At 41.2% G+C, this 21,938-nt stretch overlaps 1 protein-coding gene across 8 annotated transcripts in view; it reads left to right on the top strand.

Moving 5' to 3' along the window:
* Nucleotides 1–21,938, top strand: part of ADCY2 (adenylate cyclase 2) — a 431,254-nt gene that overhangs the window by 208,007 nt on the left and 201,309 nt on the right. For all 8 annotated transcript variants that reach the window (XM_055367540.2, XM_055367542.2, XM_055367545.2 and 5 more), the window contains exon 4: nt 21,411–21,560. In XM_055367540.2, coding sequence (XP_055223515.2) covers nt 21,411–21,560 — 150 coding nt within the window. The remainder of the gene's footprint in view (nt 1–21,410; nt 21,561–21,938) is intronic.

Below are 21,938 nucleotides of genomic sequence, written 5' to 3'. Positions count from 1 at the left end.
GAATGTTCCACCAGGTACACTCCAGGATGTCTTTCCCATTTCAGCTGGATTTGCCTCTTCTCAGCTTGCAGACCTTCATGCACAGGGCAGCCTCACTCTTACCTTTCAACATTTTGCCCAAGTTCTACCTGCAAGAAGTCTCCTCTACTTGGTTCCACACAATGCTCCATTCACCTTTAAATTCTCTTGCCAAGAGAAATTCCCCCTTAAATTTCTCTTGGCATTATTGCCTTCATAAAACAGCTAACTTTTCTCAGGTTGGTCTGAATTCCTTCTCTGACTAGTTTGCCAGTTTATTTAAGGTATGCCACATACATAGCTTTTGTAGGTGGTCTCAATTTATTCATTTGCTTCACACCAAACTCACTGAGCAAACTCCATGTAACAGAAGCTTATCCTACAGCATAGGCAAGGCTGTGTTTGCTGACTCGATTGGGCTGTCCCAAATATATGAGTCAGCCTTATATTTGGCTCCAAGAAACAGAAAACCAGACTACAGAGGATTAAACAAATGGGAATTTATTTGCTTCACATAAAAGGAAGTCCAGACATGGGGGCTGCTGGCTTTGGTCTGGCAAATTAATAAAATCAGGACTGATGTCTGGAGGAGCACATTGGCTTTGCTGTCACCCTCATAAGGAGGCTGCTGCAGATCCAGCCATTTCATCTACATTCAAGGAAAGCAGAATAAGTAGCAAAGTAGAAATGTCCCACGAACAGTATCTGCTCCTTTTTATTAGGACATTAAAAACTACTTACCACAGAGGCCATTCCTTCCTGAGGCTGACTTCCTTCACATCTTGTTCCATCACCCTTTCCAGTCACAGGAGAGCCTGGGAAAGCCAATGTGTGGATGTTCAGCATCTGTAGTGGGAGGTAGCCAGGTAGAAGGGGTGGGAAAGGTCTTGAAGAGCTGATGAGCAGTGTTTCCTGACTGTGTTGCCAGAGCCCCTACAGGGCTTCTGCCACCCAGGTTGTGCTGGTGTTCACATGTCCTCACTGCCCCACCTCTTACTGGCATCTCCTCCAATGCCACAATTGTTAAGAACAGCTGTTGATGTAGTAAGCAATAAGTAACTCCCAAGTTGATAAATCACGTGGCTGCAGAATTTTTTTCCCTTGAAATATACAGGTGAATGCTGCTTAGAATGTGGTGGTGTAACCACCTCCTTGGACAGAGAGTGCCCATGCAGCCATTTTGAAGCTACTGTTGAGCCTGAAGAAGGGTGTTCTTTAGACGGGAAACTCACCATATGTAGGAGCATACCCACGGATGTTCTAATAACTGGTGTTACTGGAGTGTGTAGAAGAAGACACCGTTGTTAGGGCCAGTGAAGATTCCAGTATGGCATCTGCTTTCAAGCAGGAGAAAATTCTGGGGTAATGCTCTCTTTCTTGATCTGGGTGTTGTTTACGTGGATTTATTCACTTAAAGATTTATCAAGCCAGACACTTAAGATATATGTACTTTTCTGTTCATATGTTTTACTTCGATAAAAATGTACTTCAAAAATTGGATTGGAAATTAGAAAAATAAATGTGGCCCAGGTTTGGATATAGAAAAATTTTTTTTAAAGGGAGAGAAAATTCTGACTGAGTGACAGAGTTCCTGTTTGGGCTTATGTCCAATGGTGATGTGGAGGTAAAAATGAAGGGGAAGCCTGGAAAAACACAATTAATTATGTGGATATTTTATCTGCATTAACTATTAATGCAAAATTTAATTTATGCAAACATTATGGAAGAGATTATTTTACATTTAAATCTAAATTTGGTCCATGATCATTTAAATGCAACATTTATTATTACTGAAGGCTCTACCCCGGCACATTCTTGCAGGCTCTGAAGTGTGATCCCCTCATTAATCCAAACTTTATCAGATTTGCTAACCCAAATGCTATCATACTCAGCAAACAAAGGAACAAGATAATGATATGTCACATCAGAATACTCATTTAACTAGTTCTCACTCGATGCTTGTTATTTTTCGTTTATCACTGAAGCTATGGAATATTTGCTATTTGCTTTCGGAACGAAAGGTATACATACACTATATGTATAAATGCTATAATTCCAAAAGAGTGTATTTTTTAAAATATTCCTTTAGAAGTTACAGGAAAATCTATCCTCCCAAGAGTATAATCTTTGATGTCATGTTACGTCCATACTGTCTTCCATCCCATTCCCACCCCTGTTCTTAGTTCACCTGTTGCTGTGGGTCTTCTGAAATTCCACCTGCCCTGCATGCAGGGCACCTGAGCCTGGGCCTCAGCTGTCTTTCTTTGAGCCCTTTGATCCTGTTCTGCCTTCGCTTCCCTCCCTTTTTGTCCCACACCACCTCAGCTTCATCTGTGTTTACTTTCTGGTTCTCTTAACTGAGTTGCTCATCTCTCTTTCCTATTCAGTACAACAGCCCTCCTGATGTAGTGGAAGGATGACTTTCTTTTGGTTTAAAAAATTACACCAGGTCTCACATTTTTAGCATTCCTGTAGAGGAAGCTCATGCTCATTAGCATCAGCCATTATTCATTCATTATTACATTCTCAGTTCTTCCCTCCACCTGAACTGTTTCTTTGTTCTGGATCTGGAAGAATTCACGTTTAGTCATCTGCTTCTTATCTGACATCAGTTTCTCTGTTGGTAGTGCACAACATATTCACTTGGGGAGATTTATGTTTTAAAAAGTAATAACCCACTGACACTCCGGAGTGGGCTCCAGGCGCGTGTGCATCTTTTGCAAGTGCCAAGTGATTCCACTGCACAGCCTGCTGCACCCCTGAGGAGCCATGAGCTCTCATGAGTAAAGCACCTTGGTGGAGCTTTATTTTGCCTTTCCAATTGCTAACAACAAATCAGAATACGTATTTGCATGACACTTACAATCAATGACATGATTTAAAATATTACAAGTCTTTGTTTCCCTAAGCAGAGCATAGTTTATAAACGAAATTTGCATTTATATATGATGATGATGTTTTTATTTGATTCATTATAGTTGTAAGCATTGGTGAACTTTGTGTGCAGAATTGGCTGTAACTTGTATATTACCAAATGAGAAAGATACATAAGCTAAGAAGGCCATGTTTGAATCTGTGGCTAGTGGAGTCATAAATAAATTGGTATTAATTTGGTGAATGATGTAATCACACCAAAGATGTGTCTCCTGGGGAGACCTGTCAACACAGGTAGCATCCATCCTCTTGGGAGAGGTCACTCTTCTGAAGGAGTGGCCTTCAGCCTTGAGAGCTCTGAAGTATGATCCTAGGAGTAATCCATCCTTTATCAGACTTGGGATGCTGATTAGTTTTAACTACTTAGCAGGCAAAAAAGAATTAATTAATTACAGGCACAAAAGAATGCTAATTAATTAAACTCAGAATGCTAATTTGTTAATTTATCATGAGGAATATGACTATCCGATAGACCAGTTTATGAAACTACCTCTTAAATTGTCTCTATAGTAAGAAACCACCTTATCCAAAGATCACCTGTGAGCAGGGAGATAACACAGTTGGAGGGCTGATTTAAATGCTTAAAACAGGCTGGGTGTGGTGGCTCACACCTGTAATCCCAGCACTTTGGGAGGCCAAGGTGGGCAGATTGCTTGAGCTCAAGAGATCAGCCTGGGAAACACAGGGAAACTTTGTCTCTACTAAAAATACAAAAGTTAGCCAGGTATGGTGGTGCATGTCTGTAATCCTAGCTACTTGGGAGATTGAGGCATGAGAATTGCTTGAACCCAGGAGGAGGAGGTTGCAGTGAGCCGAGATCACACCACTCCCCTCCAGCCTGGGCAACACAGTGAGACTCTGTCTCAAAAAAATAAAAATTAAAGATAAATGCTTAAAGCAGTATTTCTAGATCTTTTTCTATTAGACTCCCTCCTAAGGAAACTCTTTAGATATTTTTATTCCTACCTGGCCCCTCATGAAAATTTAATGCCACAGGTATATTGCATATCTGTTTATGTGATGTGTGCATTTTTGCCCTCCCCAAGAACTATTATTTCCCTCTTGGGGTGCTGTGACCTCTGTTGAGAATGCATAGTTTAAGACATCAAACTCTGAAAGCCTAAAGTATGCATTTCTGCTAGAGGGGTGAGCCAGCCGTATGGGCCAGGTACTGAAGTCTGCTGACAGGATACCTTCTCTTCTAGACAGTGCCATTTTTTCCCCCCAAGAGACAGGCCTTTCTCCATGTTTCCATAATTGAAATCTTCACCACCCACTTCCCCTTTTTTATGCACATATTCTTTCTTTAGATGTTTTAGTTTACCCAACAGATCAGACTCAAATCTGGCCAGTCTGGGAAGGTTTCATTCCCTTTCAGGTGACAAAACATAGCTTCATGGTTCCAGTTTAACTCTGATAGGATAAGTTCAGGTCCAAATTCTTCATGTCTCTTCTGAGTATCATTTGCATGGATTTACTGAAGGGATGGCAGGTATATATCAAGGCATAACCCTGATATTCAGGGATGATATCTTACGAAGCAACTACAAAGCTTTCTCACTAAATAGGAGAGGCGGAAAAGTAGATTGAATTGATTTAGGGCAAAAACTCACATTTTAATATAAGCCCATAAGGGCAGGGCTTTGACCTTTTTAAAAAGTTTTCTTAAAATTACAGTTTCTACACTTTGAGCAGTTTGGGGCACATAAGAGGCTGTCAATAATATTTGTTGAATGAAAGAATGTATTTTCATTCAATACATGAATTAGGATATTTCCAGTTCTTATGTACTGAATCATAGGTGTATGTGGGATTTTATTTATCCATTTAACAAATACTTATCAGTACGTGTCCCAATAAGTTCTATATGGATTACCCAATCTATATATAGGGGAATATAAAACAGGTGGGATCTTGACCCTCAAGGAACATAGAGCAGAACATGAAAGGCAGACAATAAGCAGATGGAGAAATGCAAAACATTTACTTTTGGCAAATGATGTTGGGGAAGTATCAGGGAGTATTACTCTACTGATGTTGGAGAAGTATCAGGGAGTATTACTCCAGTGATATTGGAGACATATCAGGAAGCCGTCCTGGAGAATAGCAGGAAGACATTAAGAGAGTGTGCCCAGGGAGCCCCTGACATACAAGCCAGGAATGAGCAGAAGGAGTTCCACACAGGGAGAGAGCCAGGCATGAGATTGCCAGGCAGAGAAAAGTACATGTGCAAGGCCTTGAGCCTGGCCAAGTTGGAGCACCCCAGAGGAGGGCTTCGTGCCTAGAGTGGAGCTGAGACAGGACATGAATGGAATGTGGAGATGCAGACAGGGGTGGGTTGTATAAAGAACTTAGGGTAGGATACTTTCATGAGAAACATATTAAATTAGAGAGGCCTACTTTTCTGTGTCTAGTCCTCAGAAGAAAGATGTAGGCTAGAAGTATATCTTTGGGCATTGGTGTTATTTCGATGGTGTTGAAGAAGTTAGGTATATGGATGATGCTGCAAGGGAGAACTTGGGGGAATTTAAAGAGAAGTAGACCTAGGCAGTGCCCTGGAGATTGCCAACATTTGAATTAAGGTAATGGATTCTGTGAGATGGGCTAACCCCAGGGTGCATGATGCCAGGGGAGCTGAGGCAGGCTGGGATTCTCCATAGGAGAAAGGGCCCAGCTGCTGCTGAGAGAGCCACTCAGGAGTGAGGTCAGGAGAGAGTAGGAAGGAGACATTGGGTTTGGAAAACTTGAAGGTAACTGATATTCTTGCCTGGAGTAGTTTTCGTGGTGCCTTGGGTTGCTACATGAAATGGATTCAGGAGAGACAGGGATCAAGAAATAGAAAGAGCATAAGTAGACAAGTCTTAGAGGCTCAGCTGTAAAGGGAAATGAGAAATGGAGAAGATGGAAGGGTGTGTGTGTTAAGGAAGGGTGTTGTTAGCTAAGGAGTAGGCTCACTGGCTGTTGGGAATGATTCAAAGAGGGAGAGATGGATGCCATAGCATTAAGCAGTCAGGAGTGAGTTAGCACGGTGGCTTAGACTCCCTGTTGCCTGGAGACAATTGATAGAGTGATGGTCCAGGCCTGTGTGGTTTTCTTATGCATTGAAGTGGAGTTAAAAAGTGCTTTTCTTGCAAATTATGGAATTTGGTTGTCAAATTTGATCTAAATAAAGGAATTTTAAAATGCATAATCTAAAATCAAACTGCTTTTCTTCATTTCGGTTCTACTCCCAAGTGATTCTGATGCCAGGCACGGTTTTTTTTTCTCATCAGCATCTTTCACTGCAGTGATTGCTATAGAAATCCTTGAGGTGTGAAAACTATTCCTTGTAGCAAGCACAGAATTTAAATGTTTCTGTTAGGAAAACAACTTTTAGGGCCACCTGACCATGGGAAGCTCAGCACTCTGTATCTCTCCTCTTTCCAGTGTAAAGATGAGTTATGAGGACACTCTCTCTCCTTTAAACTGTAGGTGAACTCTTTTGCTGCTTTTATTTAATTTTATATGTGACATAGCCTTATTAAATCATAAGAAATATATTAAATGTTTCTCAAGTAGTTAAATAATGAGAAAAGTAGTTAAATAATGAGAAGATAAATATCATTCTGATCTGTTACAGTTCATTTTATATATGATACCAAAAAAACTTCATTAGTTTTTACCTAGTGTGCCCACTCTTTATTAAGGTCCTTAAAAAATTGGTACCTCTGGACTAATAGTTTTAGTCTTGATTGTTAAACATCTAATTGTTTTATGCTTGATTTTTTAGTGGCAGGTTTATTACATAATATATCCACTGGAAAAAATGGAAATGAATATTTTTAACATTTTATACTCATTCTTCAAAATTCTAGTAGGCTTGGATGGATTTCTATTTTATTTCTGGCTTGTAATACCTCTTCACACCATCAGGAAGCATGTTAATTCATCCCAGAAATGCATTTAGACTTGGGAACAGTGGAGAGTTTATTTTGACCGTGACAGTTCCAAATGAGGGTTGGGGGTTTATCTCTTACTTTCTTTATAAGCTGAAAAAGTGTGTGTGAAGCCCACCATATGGAAAACACTGTCATGCTTCCTAAGAGAAGTGTACCCAGTAAGCATAAGTGTGTAATTTTTTATAAATCACAACGGTTTTGTTAGGCAAGTAATCCAAAGCTCATCTAGGCACAACAATGAGATGATTCTAGAAGTTGGACCTAGACTCAAATTAATGTGGCAGAAATTTTTTCTTGTACTATCCAATGCCTGATGACATGGGAGAAGTCTCAGAGTAATAAGGGGTGCATGAGACATCTTATTCCAGAAAAGCAAATTCAACTGAAAAGAGTTGTTAGCAATACACAGAGCTCTTAATCAAACGTTTCCTTTTTCCCTAAAACATAAGAGTTTCCATTTTTTTTATTCTTAGAACTGATTCTGAATTTCTCACAGTTGGATACCAGCAAGAAAAAAAAGGACCTAGATCCTATAAAAAGGAATCATTTCCCATTTAGAAGTCACCTAATTAGGTATTTAGAACATCATGCACTATAAATAGGAAACCTCATGTTATTTCCTCAAGAAAGACAAGTCTTTTTGCACTTCAATGAAATGACAAAATAGTCAAATATGTGGCTTTTTGGCCTTTATGCAATGCAGATACAGGGTGTCTTTGTTTGGGCTTCCCAGAAGCAGGCCCTGAGACAGGGATAAATTGAGGCGGGGCCTAGCACAAACCCTGAACCATGGTGAGGTGGACAGGATAGGGAAGGAGGAAGCTGAGCAAATGAGAGTGATGGTTTGGGGTGAGGCCTTGCCACAGTCTGATCTCATGGGGAGCACTGGAGTTTATTCTACCCTGAAGCAGGAATGCTGCTGTATTTGTCAGTCATTGACTATATGAGGGAATGGCTGATAACAGGAGTCGTTGGCTGCTCTGGGAGGGGGTAGGGAAGATGGGAGTGAAGGGTGAGAAGGAGAGTGGTTAAAACTAAGAGATAGCTCCAGTCACCCAAGGGCAACTGCTGGATAAGACTGCACACGAGGCCAGGCGTGGTGGCTCACACCTGTAATCCCAGCACTTTGGGAGGCCGAGGCGGGCAGATCACAAGGTCAGGAGATCGAGACCATCCTGGCTAACATGGTGAAACCCCATCTCTACTAAAAATACAAAAAATTAGCCAGGCGTGGTGGCGGGCGCCTGTAGCCCCAGCTACTTGGGAGGCTGAGGTAGGAGAATGGCGTGAACCCGGGAGGCGGAGCTTGCAGTGAGCTGAGATCGCACCACCGCACTGCAGTCCTCCAGCCCTCCAGCCTGGGCGATAGAGCGAGACTCTGACTCAAAAAAATATATATATACCTAATGTAAATGATGAGTTAATGGGTGCAGCACACCAACATGGCACATGTATACATATGTAACAAACCTGCACGTTGTGCACATGTACCCTAAAACTTAAAGTATAATAAAAAAAAAAAGATTGCACACAAGAGCTGTTAACTCATAAGCTGAGCTGTGAGACAGGCACACTGGAGAAGCCCTAGGAATCCCAGGAAACCAGAGATGGAGAAGGCACAAATAGCTCAACTATAGAAATGCAGGCTGATATGGTGTGTCCTATCACCGGAGCTTCTAGTATAGGGGCAGTTATCACCTAACGAATGACACCTCATGAAAGGAAGATATTCTGACACCAGCTGGTGGCACTAACCATCCCGCATTAGGGGAGACCCCACAAGTTAAGGGCTCAGAATTCCACCAGGCTGTCCCTCAGATGCCAGCCATGATTGGTGGTGGGGGGTGGGGTCCGCAGGTCACCTGCATTTCTAATCAACTGACTACAAATTCCAATTTCCATGACCTCCCCTGGCACATCAGTGTGTTCATCAACCACTGAGCTTTGGTGTGCAAAGTTTTTCTTGGGGTTTCATCTCATAGGCGTGACTGACTGAATCATCATCTATGTGATTGAACTCACTTTCCAGCTCCCTTCCCCAGAGGTTATGTTTATGCTATGTGGCTCAAAGCCTCACTTCTCTAATCACACAATTGTTCGTGCAGATGACCAGCCATCCTGAGCCTCATCTTATCTTGTAGGATAAACTCAGGTATAATCCAAGAGGCTCACCAATAACAAAACCATTCCTACTACTCAGGATAGCCCAAGGATTTAATCTTCTTCCAAGAAATAAAAGACAAAAACCATTCATATTATTTACTATACAAAAGAATATGCCTCTTTGAAGAGTAGGCTTTACGTTAAAGTTACGTGTAGACAGAAGAGAACTCAGGGAGGTAACCCAGAGAGCACTGGGAGGACAGGCTTTGAAGAATTAATATAACTCTAAATCTGACCAGTTTGAGCAATCAATAATGCACCTTTAATTTACTTAATGTTATCCATAGACATCAAACCTAATTCTAAGTTGACACAAGATGAGCTTCATGCATCTCATGAGTGTCAACAGAGACCCCAGATCACAATGAACAGAAAACAAAATTGTTTGAGTAAATTTGTGAAAGGGGGTTATGTTGAAATATCTCACATCCCATTTTTTTAAAGTTTGGTCAGCCCTCCTACGACTAAGAACCTCCATCTCTCTATCCCCTCTGAGTGGCCCATCTCTGCCTCTGTGTACATCTGCCCTGTCCTTCCTTTCCCCAAAACCAGCTTCTTGGTTCACCTTTCTGTCTGTACAAAATTTCATTACAGAATTCCCAAAATGGTAGCTTCAACTGCCAGTTTACATGGTCTTCATCTTGGTGCCCTCAACCTCTAAGACTCAAACCTAATTTCCTGGAGACAGAATCTTATCAGCCCAAAAGTCCACCTTTGGTTTTGTTAGCTGTGATTTTGCACAAGGCTGAGGTATTGAACTTGGGGTGGGTGGTCCCTGTTTGCTGCTCCAGACCCATAGTCACTCTTCTCGCCCTGCTGTCCTGTGGAAGTGAATGTGAAGCACTGTGTCACCAGCTCCTTTGCCCTCTGGCTTCCGGTTGGGTCAGGCAAGTGGGAGGCATGGCCAGGGGACTGCAGGGCAAGAGGAGAATGAGGTCAGGGATTGAGGCTGTAACAGCCCCTGTGCCAGGACACAGGTTTGCAGTGACTGCTTCCACCAACTCCTGTTGGGTAGCTGACTCCCCAGCAGTAACACCTTTCTCCAGGTTCTAGCAACATCTCCCTCCTTGTATTAGTCTGTTCTCTTGCATTGCTATAAGGAACTACCTGAGACTGGGCAACTTATGAAGAAAACAGGTTTAATTGACTCACCATTCTGCAGGCTGTACAGGAAGCATGGCCGAGGAGACCTCAGGAAACTTGCAATCATGGCAGAAGGCAAAGGGGGAGCAGGCACATCTTCACATAGTGGAGCAGGAGAGAGAGAGAGAGAATGGGGAGGTGCTACACACTTGTAAACAGCCAGATCTCATGAGAACTCACTATCACAAGAACAGCAAGGGGGAAATCTGCCCCCATGGTCCAATCGTCTCCCACCAGCCCCCTCCTTCAACATTGGGGACTACAATTCAACATGAGATTTGTGTGGGGACACAAATCCAGACCATATCACTCCCCTTGCCTCCTCAGATCCATATGTGGTAAGGAAACTTCTGTTGCTATCTCTGGGGCGCTTCTGAATTCCTTGTTGGTTTTCCGGCCAATAATTCTTAACTGTCACTTCATGTGACTTATAGCTCTTTCTTGCAAGCCATCTTTTTCAAGTGAGAACTTGACCAAATCTGGACTCATGGGGTATGTTAGATGGCTGCTTCTTGTCTCAGAAGAAGAAAAATGAGCACAGAAAGGAAGTATCTGCTACTGTCTCAAAATTTTTGGAAGAGAATATAGATAGCAAGTTCATCATAGTTTTAATAACTATTTTATTTAATTAACTTGTATATTTATTTACTTCATCAAAACTTTAGTACTTTGGTGACGTGGTTTTCAGACTGTGTTCCAAGGCACCCAGGGGCACTCCAGGATATTATAAAATTTCAAGGGAAATACAAAGATGCTCAGCAAACTACTCTTGAGATAGTTCATAGTTTCAACATTAGATCATGCAGCATTCCTTTGTTGACATCATGTCTTTGCAAAGCTGGGTTTTTGTTGTTGCTGTGAGCAAAAACCAGTACGATGCAGATATTAAGATGCAATGGGATATGTAGGTGGCAGTATTGAATCAGAATCCATGTTCTGTAAAGTTATGCAACACTCAACAGACACATTGGCCACTGATCATCATTAGTATTTCACCATGATTATTTAAGAATGAAATAAAAATATTATATTTTATTTTCATATATGGTGGTGCTAGTGGTTTTTGCATCAAGTACTAAGTTGTTTGGGCATAATACTTAAGTTGCTATGACCTCACTAAGTAATAAACAAAACTCCTGGGAATTTCGTTTAGTCTAGTAACATGATAAGAAAATTAATGAGTATTATGAACCAGGAAAACTCAGGAACCTCTGCCTTAGTGGTTTTATTTTTGCAATTAGTTTTATAATAATGTCGGAAGAAGTATAATAATGTCAGAAGAAGTTTATCACCAGTCTTCCTTCAATCACAAGGATTTGTATGTTCTCATATAGAAAACTAATGATGATCCCAATGGCAGAAACTTCATAGCCATCACTCTGAGAACCTAGTGGCTGCAATTAAAATCTCACTTCTCCAGCTCATGAGAAACCTGCCTTGTATCATTTAAATTGTTTGTTTGCTTTGTTGAGTTCTATTGTTGGCTTGTTTTATTGCATTTATTCTAATGACATTGATTACTTTAGGGGGAGAGTACAAAATTTAATTGATTAAAAATAAATGCTCAGCAAATGTTTTGTGGAATGACTAAAGGGTATTTAATGAATATCCCATCTTGGTGCACATTAAACCATCATGGGTAGTACATGGAATTTCTGCAAAAGAGCTACCAGCCCCAAATGTCTAAGGCTTGCCCATTTTGACATTCCAGTAGATTCTCTGGTGATGTGTAAATAAAATGTCTTTAAAACTTAATGTCATATTGTGATAGACTGAATTGTGTTCCCTCAAAATTCCTATGTTGAAGGCTAGCCACCTCAGAAAGTGACTGCATTTAAACAAAGGGCCTTTGAAGAGGTGGCTAAGGTAAAATGAGATCTTTAGGGTGGGCCCTAATGCAATCTGACTGGTGTCTCTATAAGAAGAGGAGATTAGGACACACAGAGACACCAGGGTTGTATGCTCACAGAGAAGAGACCCTGTGAGGTCACTGAATTTTTGTCCCCTCTGAAACTCATGTTGAAGTTTAATTGCCATTGTAACACTATTAGGAAGTAGTACTTTTACAAAGTGGTTAGGTCATGAGGGCTCTGACCTCATGGGTGGGATTAACACCGTTATAAAAGGGAGTTAATCCCTTTTTTTCCCGTTGATCTTTTGTGTTCTGCCATGGGAGACAAAGCATTCCTCCCCTGCAGAGGCTGCCGTGTTCAAGGCTCCTTCCTGGAATGAGAACTGCCAACCCTGCCATCACCTTGATATTGGACTTTACAGCTTCCAGAACTGTGAGCTGATAAATTTCTGTTTTGTATAAGTTACCCAGTCTGTGGTCTACTGCAGCATAAAATAGGCCAAGTCACAGCAAGAAGGCAGCCGTCTGCAAGCCAAGGAGAGAGGCCTCGATCAAACCTAACTACATCTTGGCCTTGGACTGTAGCCTTCAGAACTGTGAGGAAATAAATGTCTGCTGTTTAAGTCACCCAGTCTGTGGTATTTTATTATTATTATTATCATTAGTAGTAGTAGTAGTCATAATCATAGCATACTAATGCACATATTTAGCAAAGCCCACTCCTTTTGATTGTGGTCTTTGAATGCTATTGACTGGGAAAAGCAGCTGCAGTCTTGTCCACTTGGGAAAACATGAGATGTCACTTGGTGTTTGGGGCAAAAATAATACATGTTCTCTGACAGAAATTTACAAGAAGTCAGAGTATGGTGCCAATGAGTTTAAAAATTTGTCTTTTCATTCTTACAGAACATGGTTTTGAGGAAAACATACACCAGGAGAGGAAGGAAGGTGGTTGGGGTAAACCCAAGAGTACACTGTGGGGAGAGTGCTTTTGAGTACCTTTCAGCATTTGATTCTATCAAGGGAAGCAGTGGCCAGGCACGCTCTTTCCTAATGAGTATGATTAATGAAACAACCAAAGTTTCGTTTGTAATAGAAAAGTTTTTGTTCTCCCCTTCCCAAATGGTTTCAGTGATGCATCCTTTTATAATTACATTATGACTTTATGCGGAATATTTTGGTCACACCAAAAAGGACATTCCAATTCAAAGTAGGCCTCGTGAATCACAGCACTCAGTATTTTTCTCCTTTATTTGGAGTCCATGACTGTTTCGCAGGATTTTGCAAGCTGTCATTTCCTTAGGGATGTGCTTACTAATATCATGTTTAAATCCCCAGGTGAGATTGGCCGTGGCATCCCTGCGTTGTTATTTCTATACCTCTGTGCAATCTTGTCTCTCCATTGTCTTCTTACGTTTGATGTCAATGTTTAGGCCCATATCCTTTCATCAGGTGTTTTCTGATTCAGTCATAATCAGCGGGGCACTCTGCACTTTTTATGTGTAATTCCAAATTGACCTTCTGTTGTGTAGATTATAAATGGGGCTATAGGTAGGTCACAATGCCAGTTGCAAATGTGATAGCAATGCAACCTTCTCCTTGTATCCACAAAACACATTTTATCCCTTCTTGTGTGCTATGGTAATAGAAGGGGAATACTCCACATGTTCACCCTAAAATGGAGTATTATTTTCTCCTAAACTAAGCTGCATAAGTCAGACTCTCTAATAGCCTTGGTCATGCTTTTAAATAAAACTAAATACCTGTCAGCTTTTAAATTTTTATATGAGTGGGTGTGGACCACATGTGTCACCTATTAAGTGGTGGTGAATGAAGAGAATTAGAAATGGTGTTTAAATGAAGCAAAACTTCATTGATTCAGATTAATTAGAGAGATGATCTGTCTAAATTAGTGAAAAGTCTGAATTAGAGTGTGATAAAATTTATTTTTTAAGCATTTAAGTCCACTGAAATCACCAGAACCAGGCAAAGTGTATATTGGTTGGTGCAGATCCTTAGGAGAGCTGATTTAAGACTAGTAAAATTGTTGTTTTAATTGGTGTATAATTTTATGTTTCTAAGTTTTTGAAAAGCATTGAGATGCAGCACTTAAAAATGTGTCCTCCTGTTGTGTCGTTACTTTGGGAGACAGGGTTTGGGAAGACACAGAGACCAGCATTTTTAGTAAGCCTCTTGGAAGATCCAGGACCATTCAGTAATTTGGGTTTCTGAAATACGCAGGTCAAACATCTTTGGAATAATTAACACTCATTCAACTATCTGAACTCAAAAAGACCAAAGAGATAATGACTTCTATAGGTATCAGTGGCGATGTAAAGTTTAGGTAATCATTGACTTGTTGCCTGAACAAATATCAGATGCAATTATCCAAACATCAGACTGGGTCAGGAGACAGTGTTTCGGCTGTCTGGACAGAGACTAATGCTCACAAACATGCTTTGTAGTCTATAGGTGCTCTCGGAATTGGGCTTGAAGCTGTGTTGAGACAGAAGGTAGTAGGGAGAAGATCTGGTAGTGTTGCTTTGCAGAAATGGTCTGCAGAATAGGTCAAGGATGAAAAGGAAACATCTGCCCTATTTTGGATGCAAGCGAAGTGGAATATGAGTTTTGGTGATAGTGATTCTCTCTGCTTTAACTTATCATAAAGGACTAAGAAATCTCCTGTAGAGAAATATAAAGCTCTGTGTAACTCTTTAAAGATATTCCATCATAGAAATTGATGACAGTGTTCTTTTTCCTTTTCCATTTTTATCTTTGTAACTTCCTCATACAGCTCACTTGTTTCATCTTCTCTTTTCCCATAGTGGAGAGAAGCTAAACCCTGAAGCTAAGATTGTTCTGTGTGCTTGAAGTCAGAGAGAGAATGGACAGAAGAATAAACAGGGTGACAGTACCCTCCTCTGCAGAAAATAGGGAAGCCAAAATCTTCATGGCTTGTGTTGTTTTCTTCTATGGAGCCCTGAGTATTGGAAACTCCATGTTATTCCCTTTTCTCTGGTTCTAAACTATAATCAAGTGAATCTTCTCCCCATCGATTTCAGGTTTGCAGTCACTGAGCTGAGAAGTACAAGTCTGGATTTCTGCATGGTTAATTCAGCTTTCTCTTCTTGGAGGGAAACTGTGTTCTCAATGAATTAATTTGTAGGAGGAACTTTCTATCACAATCTGAGGATCTTCTAGGCTTATCTCTTCCAGTTGGCTTTTAAAGAGTTGCTGGAGCAGTTCTGAGAAGAGCAAAGAGCCCTGCAAGCTGCCACACTCTAGTTATTAGCCAGACGTGAGCCCTATCTGATTATAAGACCCTTTAGCCCTTCAGTCCAAATATATCTGGAAAAATAACATGATGCCTGCTATTCAAAAAGACTTAATAGCAACAGATGTGGTATAAAAAGAATAAAGAAAATAATAATCATGACCAACAGTACTATCTATTTTGTAATGGAAACTTCCATGGGAAATCACATTGCATTTGACTCCCAATTTTTGGTTCCAGTCTTTTAGCCCAAAGCCCTAATAACATCCATTGTTGAGATTGTTGGTGTTTCAGTCTTCTTTATACCTTCCTGTCTCACTCCACTCCCCTTATTTGGAGGGACTTCAAATTAGAAGATCCTAGCACATGACCTAAGGATCACTGGATGTCATTAACCAAAGCACAGTGTTCCTGATTGTCACTAAATGACTGATAAAGAGCAGAAACCCTGAGGCCACTGCACATAGCAAATTTAATTCTTAGAGGGCTGTGAAAAATGCTAAGGAGATGGGATTGGGATTCTCTGCAGCCATGTCTGAGAGATCAGTTAAGGAAAACTGTACCTGATTATTTTCTCCCCCAGGCAAGAGCATTGCTTTCTGTAAGCCAAATTGGATGCTTATGAGATGTGAGCTTACTGAATATTCATTCCCAGCTCTCTTCATCATGTCCTTGTCTTCCCTTTTATTTTCCTTTGACTTATAATTGGTGTTTTTGCATATTTATGATCTGCTTTGTTTTAAGCTGATGACCTGTATCAAATGCTATAACTTTTCTCCTTTGACACTGTGCAGTTAGTTCATAGAAAAAAAAAACAAAACTGTCATTAAGTGATGGCGTTTCCCTCATTACCAGGAGCCTGGCTTTGCCCTCAGCCTGCAGGCTGCTGCCTGGTGTCTGCTTGGGCCATTTTAGTTTGCCACCCCAACATGAGGTTAAGAATTAGAATAGTAAACTCTTTAAAATGCATAACATATCAAAGCCACAACAAGGGATCTGAGTGGTCACCTAACTCGTGATAATTTCTCAAATGTTTAAAGACAATGACCTGATACCCTTAAATGTTTTCTTTCCAGGTGAAATAATCCTCAGAGGGGTCACACTTGTGCCTCATGACCTGGATGAGAGCAGCCTGACCCTCCCCTCACTCTCCTCTAAACACGCACAGATGCATGAGCTGAACCACTAAAGGCTCCACAGGCGTATGGTCTCCAAGAACTTAACGTAACTTTAAATGATGAAAGCACTTTACAGCATAAACACAAATGCTTTATAAAGAAAAAAATTAGTTTCTTAAAAAATAACATGTGTCTCTTTAGAAATTCCTCAAAAACACCTTCCCCATCCCCCAGAGGGGGTTGTGTGTGTGGTGGAGAAATCTGACTGTATGCGTATGAATAAGGGCTGTGTAGAATATACAGGGACAATCTGGAGAGCCTCTCCTGGCCTGGGGACAGCCCTCAGGTCACTTAATTGTTTGTACCTTTTGTTGCCTCGTCTATAAGATGAAATAATAAAACAAGTCCATTCTCCTGATTGCGCTGCTCTCTGTACTCTTAAATGTGAAAAGACGGAAGGTATATTTAGAAGGGCTACGGTGGTCATTATGAAAGGAGCAAAATAATAATAATTTGCTAGTAGATACCACCCTTCCCAGAAGTACAGGATTCATTAATTTGCATCCTCTGAGAAGCATGTGAAGTGTTGACAAATCACCCCACGTTTACATCAAGAGACGATGGGGTGCAGCATGGACAGCAAGCCTCTGTAAGGATGTGTGGGCGTGTGGGCACGGTTCCACTTACACAGATTCCAGACCCCGGGCATACTCAATTTCAAGACCTGGTTTTAATCTTCAGGGTAAACCTTGACTGCTATTATTATCTTAAATAATTTATTTTCCTCCTAAGACATCTCTGGAGGCCAAGTTCCTCTCCTGTTTTCTGACAGATGTGAAAGTAGCTAAATGAAGCAAAAAGATAAAAGGAGACATCAGGATGGTATGATGTTATAAAACAAACTCAACATTGTGGAAATAGGATTGTTTGTCAGAGGTTCTGCTTAACAGTCTTCTGGAAAATAAAATGCTTTGATATTATTTTTGAAAAGAAAATTGTAACCTAATCGCTTCCTCGCAGCCCTAGGTCTTGTATAAAGTCATTCCATGCATGCATCATTTTAAAAGAAAAATTATTTAGGACATCAATTGTATTTGTAAATGTGTGTCGTTATCAAAATGCCAAGGTCAATTCAATTAACCTTAGAATATAGGGATGAAACCAGGTATCAGGAACAGGCTTATAATTTGATAAGTTTTCCATCAGAAAAGACATATCATATTCTATTTGACATTAAAGCCCTACGTTGTATATTGCTTAAAAGTTTTCCTTTGAATATATAAATTAAAAATCAGTAAAGGCATTCTTTCCCATTATCTACAGACAGGAGGGGTTCAAATTACATTTGTTGGAAGCAATGCAGCATCCAGAATGAATGACTCCAAGAAGGTTTTTCCTTACCTGCCGTGGCAGTGCAAGTGTGCCAGTAGAATGTGGCAGTCGGAGAGCATTGGCTGGAAGACAGGCAGCAAGAAGTGCAAAGCCTCATTGCTCTCCAGGGGGCCTCCTCTTGCTTGGGATGAGCTTCTGTTGTCAAATGTTTGGAAACCTCTCAATGGACAAGAAACGTTGGCCTGGTCAGCTACACTGGCTCTGTGCACAGGGCCAGGCAGCACAGCGGGGAGCACCCTGAATTCAGTCTACTGTTAGGGTTCTGCCACAGAGGGGGCACTACCCTATACAGGCTGCCCCAACGTGGGGGAAGAAAGGCCTATGGCAATAAAGGAAAGAGCCGTGACACTCAAGGCCAACTGTTCTGTTACAACAAGGCCCTCTGAGCCAAGAGAATTCAGAGGAAATAAGTGGGGAGTGGGATTCTAGGAAAACAGGACAAGGCAGCAGTCACATTCCAGAGGATAGAGACTCATATTGGAGCGTCAGTGTCGGTATCAAAGTACCCCGTTTCTATGCCCTGCAGAGGCAGCCCAGGGACAGATGATGGCTTCATTCAGTTCTGTTGCTTACACTTGGTTTTTATTTTGGAGAAATGTACTCCCTAAAATGTTGACGGGTTTGCTTCGAAGGCATTTTCTGAGGAGGAAGAGAAAAAGCTCTCATGAATAATCACTGAGTTGCTTTTATTATTATTTCAGCCACACCTAATAAGGAAGGAGTTAGTATTTTCTAACTCTGAGCAGCATAGTTTGCATTGGCTTCTCTCATTTCCTGCATTCTTTGGTGCACTGTTCTTCAAAGCATATCCAGCAATGACAAGGTCTGAAGAATTTTTAGTAAAGCAGATGGCCATTTTGCAGAAGCAAAGTATGGCAGGACTTAATTGACAATGCACCATTGGACACGGTGCTGAAATCAACTCCTGTTCAGCTAGTGGAGGGTCCCCTCTAATCGGAAGCCAGGAAGGTCATCAGGGCTTTCCACATGCTCCAGGACTGACATTCCCAGAAGAGATGATGCGTCAAAGTATGGCAATAGGAAGGAAGAGAGCCCTGTGATGCTAGAAAATGTGTAGAAGTAATACTGAAGACTGCCACATTGCTCTGAAGTGCTGGGCTGCTGCACCCGCTTACACACAGACTGTGAGCACATAGGCCTTCCACACAGAGCACGTGTGTTACATGCATATCACCTGCACACACATCACTCAAGCATGCATTTCACACACAGATTACACAGAAGTTATATGCATGTATGCACACCACATGCATATACCACACACAGATCACACACACAGAGCAATTCCCAGCAAAGATTTTAATTATCCATACAATGTGGAGGAGATAAAATACAGATGCATAACTGGACATTATGGGGGTTAGCTCTGAGAATGTGGGTGAGTTTTCGGAACTCTCTGGCCCCAAATCTCTGTGAAATGAGTGAGTTACATGGAACAGCCTTGAAGGCCCCTTCTAATCTGCAGCATTCTGGACCCCACTTCTATTGTGCATTTGCATTTATTCAGAGAGAACCTCGTCGCATCATTCTTTTAATTTCTAACTCTGTCCTCTTTTTTCTCCGTATCCCAAACATTTATTTTGTAGGACTTGAGGAGGCTAATAATTAATATCACTGTTTTCCTCCTGCGTTCAGAACCCTTTGAGAGATAGACCAAGGCATTGGGTAGACGGAGAACAAAATGTCACCTTATTACACTTACACCTATTTGGAGAGTACAGTTAGGAATAAATGATCTTGCTGATTATCCCCTGAGTTTACCCATCTTTCCCTACAGCCATCTGTCCCCAAATCAAGGTCTTTCCCAGCACAGGGGCAAGTGGCCCACTAGGTCCACTGCTTGGCTGAGAATGCAGGACATGGAGATGACCACCCACTTCAGGGAGGAAGACCCTGCTTATGGGGGAGGATGGGGTAAGATGCAGAGGGTTCATATCCTTTTCCCAAACCCTCAAGTTAGACCAATTTCTCCTGCTCTCCTTGGGAGGACTGTCCTCCCCCACCGCATAGAGAGGGAGGACAGCTATGATTCTCTGTTCAGTCCTGTCACAAGGAACCTTGAAGATTTAGAAATAAAATTCCCATAATGGGTTCCGGCCACTCCTGCTCACCACATTGGATGATTAATGTGATAAAGTGGTCTGTGTTATGGGGAGATTCTTAGGGAGGAGCATAGGATATTCGGAACTGATGCCACTGACTTGTTATTAAAGCCACTAGTGACCTGTCTTGGTGGGAATACAAGTCATCTGGAAATGGAGGGTAGGGTGGGTTTTAACCAGATGTGTCTATCCACTCACAGGTAGACCCGTAGGTCTTGCCGTGAACACACAAGAGCTTGCTCTATGTAAATAGTGGGTTACACTAAAAAGACCATTGTCATACACTGTTGATGATAATGTAAATTGAACATTTCCTGAGAGCAATTTTGCAATACATATCAATAACTTAAAAATACTTATGGCTTTTCAGTAATTTTGTCTGAGGAAATGATCGAATATGAAGCCAAAGCTTTATACATGTGGTTGACCACTATAGCATAATGCAACGCACAGAATATTAATAAGTATTGAACAATATGGACATATCTAAAGGATGATACAGTCACAGAACTGAATATTATCTAAGCATTTAAAATGTTGTTTCTACAGAACTTACATGAGCTAAAAAATATTTTATTAAATGTTAAAGCAAAGCACAAAACTACATTCAGAATGAACTGAAGCTTCTTGGAACAAGATAGAGGTCTTGACAAAGTAAAGTATGCCACCAATTTTGAGAATACAGAGGAAAATGGAGTAGGCAGACAAGGCCGTATGGACAGCAGAGTGTTCTGCTTGGGCAGGACAATTATAGATTATTTTTAGTTTGTCTTTATATCTTTGTTTTTCTCCCAAATTATATGAACATGAATTGTTTTTATCATGAAAAGAATAACGAGTTATATGTTTTGAAAGACTACCATATTTCTACATAAACAAAAGATAATAGGAGAATGTCACTTATCCAGGCTCAGCAAATACAGTTTTGGTGTGAGGGAAGTTTGTATTAGTCACCTAGTATCGCAATAATGCTGCATAACAACCATGAAATCTCAGAGGTACACAATAATAGACTGCAGGTTGACTAGGGCAGCTCTGCTCCATGTGTCTCTCATCCTGGGACTGGTGGGCTACCCGGAAGTGTTCTTTTCCTAATGAGGTGCAAGAGAGTGACCTGAAAAACAAAAGGTCTCCTAATCCTGGGCTGGATCTAGCTCGTGGTTATTTCTGTCCACATTGCATTAGCCAAAGCAAAGCAGATCTCATGGCTAAGCCCAAAGTCAAGGGAGGGCCTGCAAAGTCATCTACCAAAGGGCATGGATCCAAGAAAAGGGCAGAACTCTTCTGGAGATTGATGTTTTCTGTTAAGCAAATAAAAATGTTACTTTGGAAACAGAAGTAAAATTAACTTCCTGCAGTTATCTCTCTGAAGACTGTTGCTAACGTGCACTTTGTTTTGATTGTATTCACAAGTGAGAAACAGTTACCCTATTGAGCAGCTCTTTCTGTCTCTAGATCCTGGCCAATGTGATCATTTTCATCTGTGGGAACCTGGCGGGAGCCTACCATAAGCACCTCATGGAACTCGCTCTTCAGCAAACATATCAGGACACCTGTAATTGCATCAAGTCCCGGATCAAGTTGGAATTTGAAAAACGTCAACAGGTAGTGCATGTTTCATCTTACATCCACATTACTTTAGGCATTATTAAAATGATGCTGTTACTATTAATGTTGAGTGTCGTTCATTCATTCATGAGCTTCAGAAAAACCAGAGAAGAAACCCTGGGCTCTGCACCTGGGGAGTGTCTTAGTCTGCTTAGTGCTGCTATAAAGGAATACCTGAGGTTGGGTAATTTACCAAGAAAAGAGGTTTATTTGTCTCATGGTTCTACAGGCTGCACAAGAAGCCTGTGCCATGTCTACTTCTGGTGAGTGCCTTTAACTGCCTCCACTCATGGATAATGGGTAATGTGCAGAGATCACTTGGCGAGAGAGGAAGCAAGAGAGAGGCAGGGAAGGAGGGGCAGTGCCAGGCTCTTT

The sequence above is a fragment of the Gorilla gorilla genome, chromosome 19 (genome assembly GCF_029281585.2).
Source record: "Gorilla gorilla gorilla isolate KB3781 chromosome 19, NHGRI_mGorGor1-v2.1_pri, whole genome shotgun sequence".
In the NCBI taxonomy this organism is placed as follows: domain Eukaryota; kingdom Metazoa; phylum Chordata; class Mammalia; order Primates; family Hominidae; genus Gorilla; species Gorilla gorilla.
This window is presented reverse-complemented; position numbering and strand designations above follow the sequence as displayed.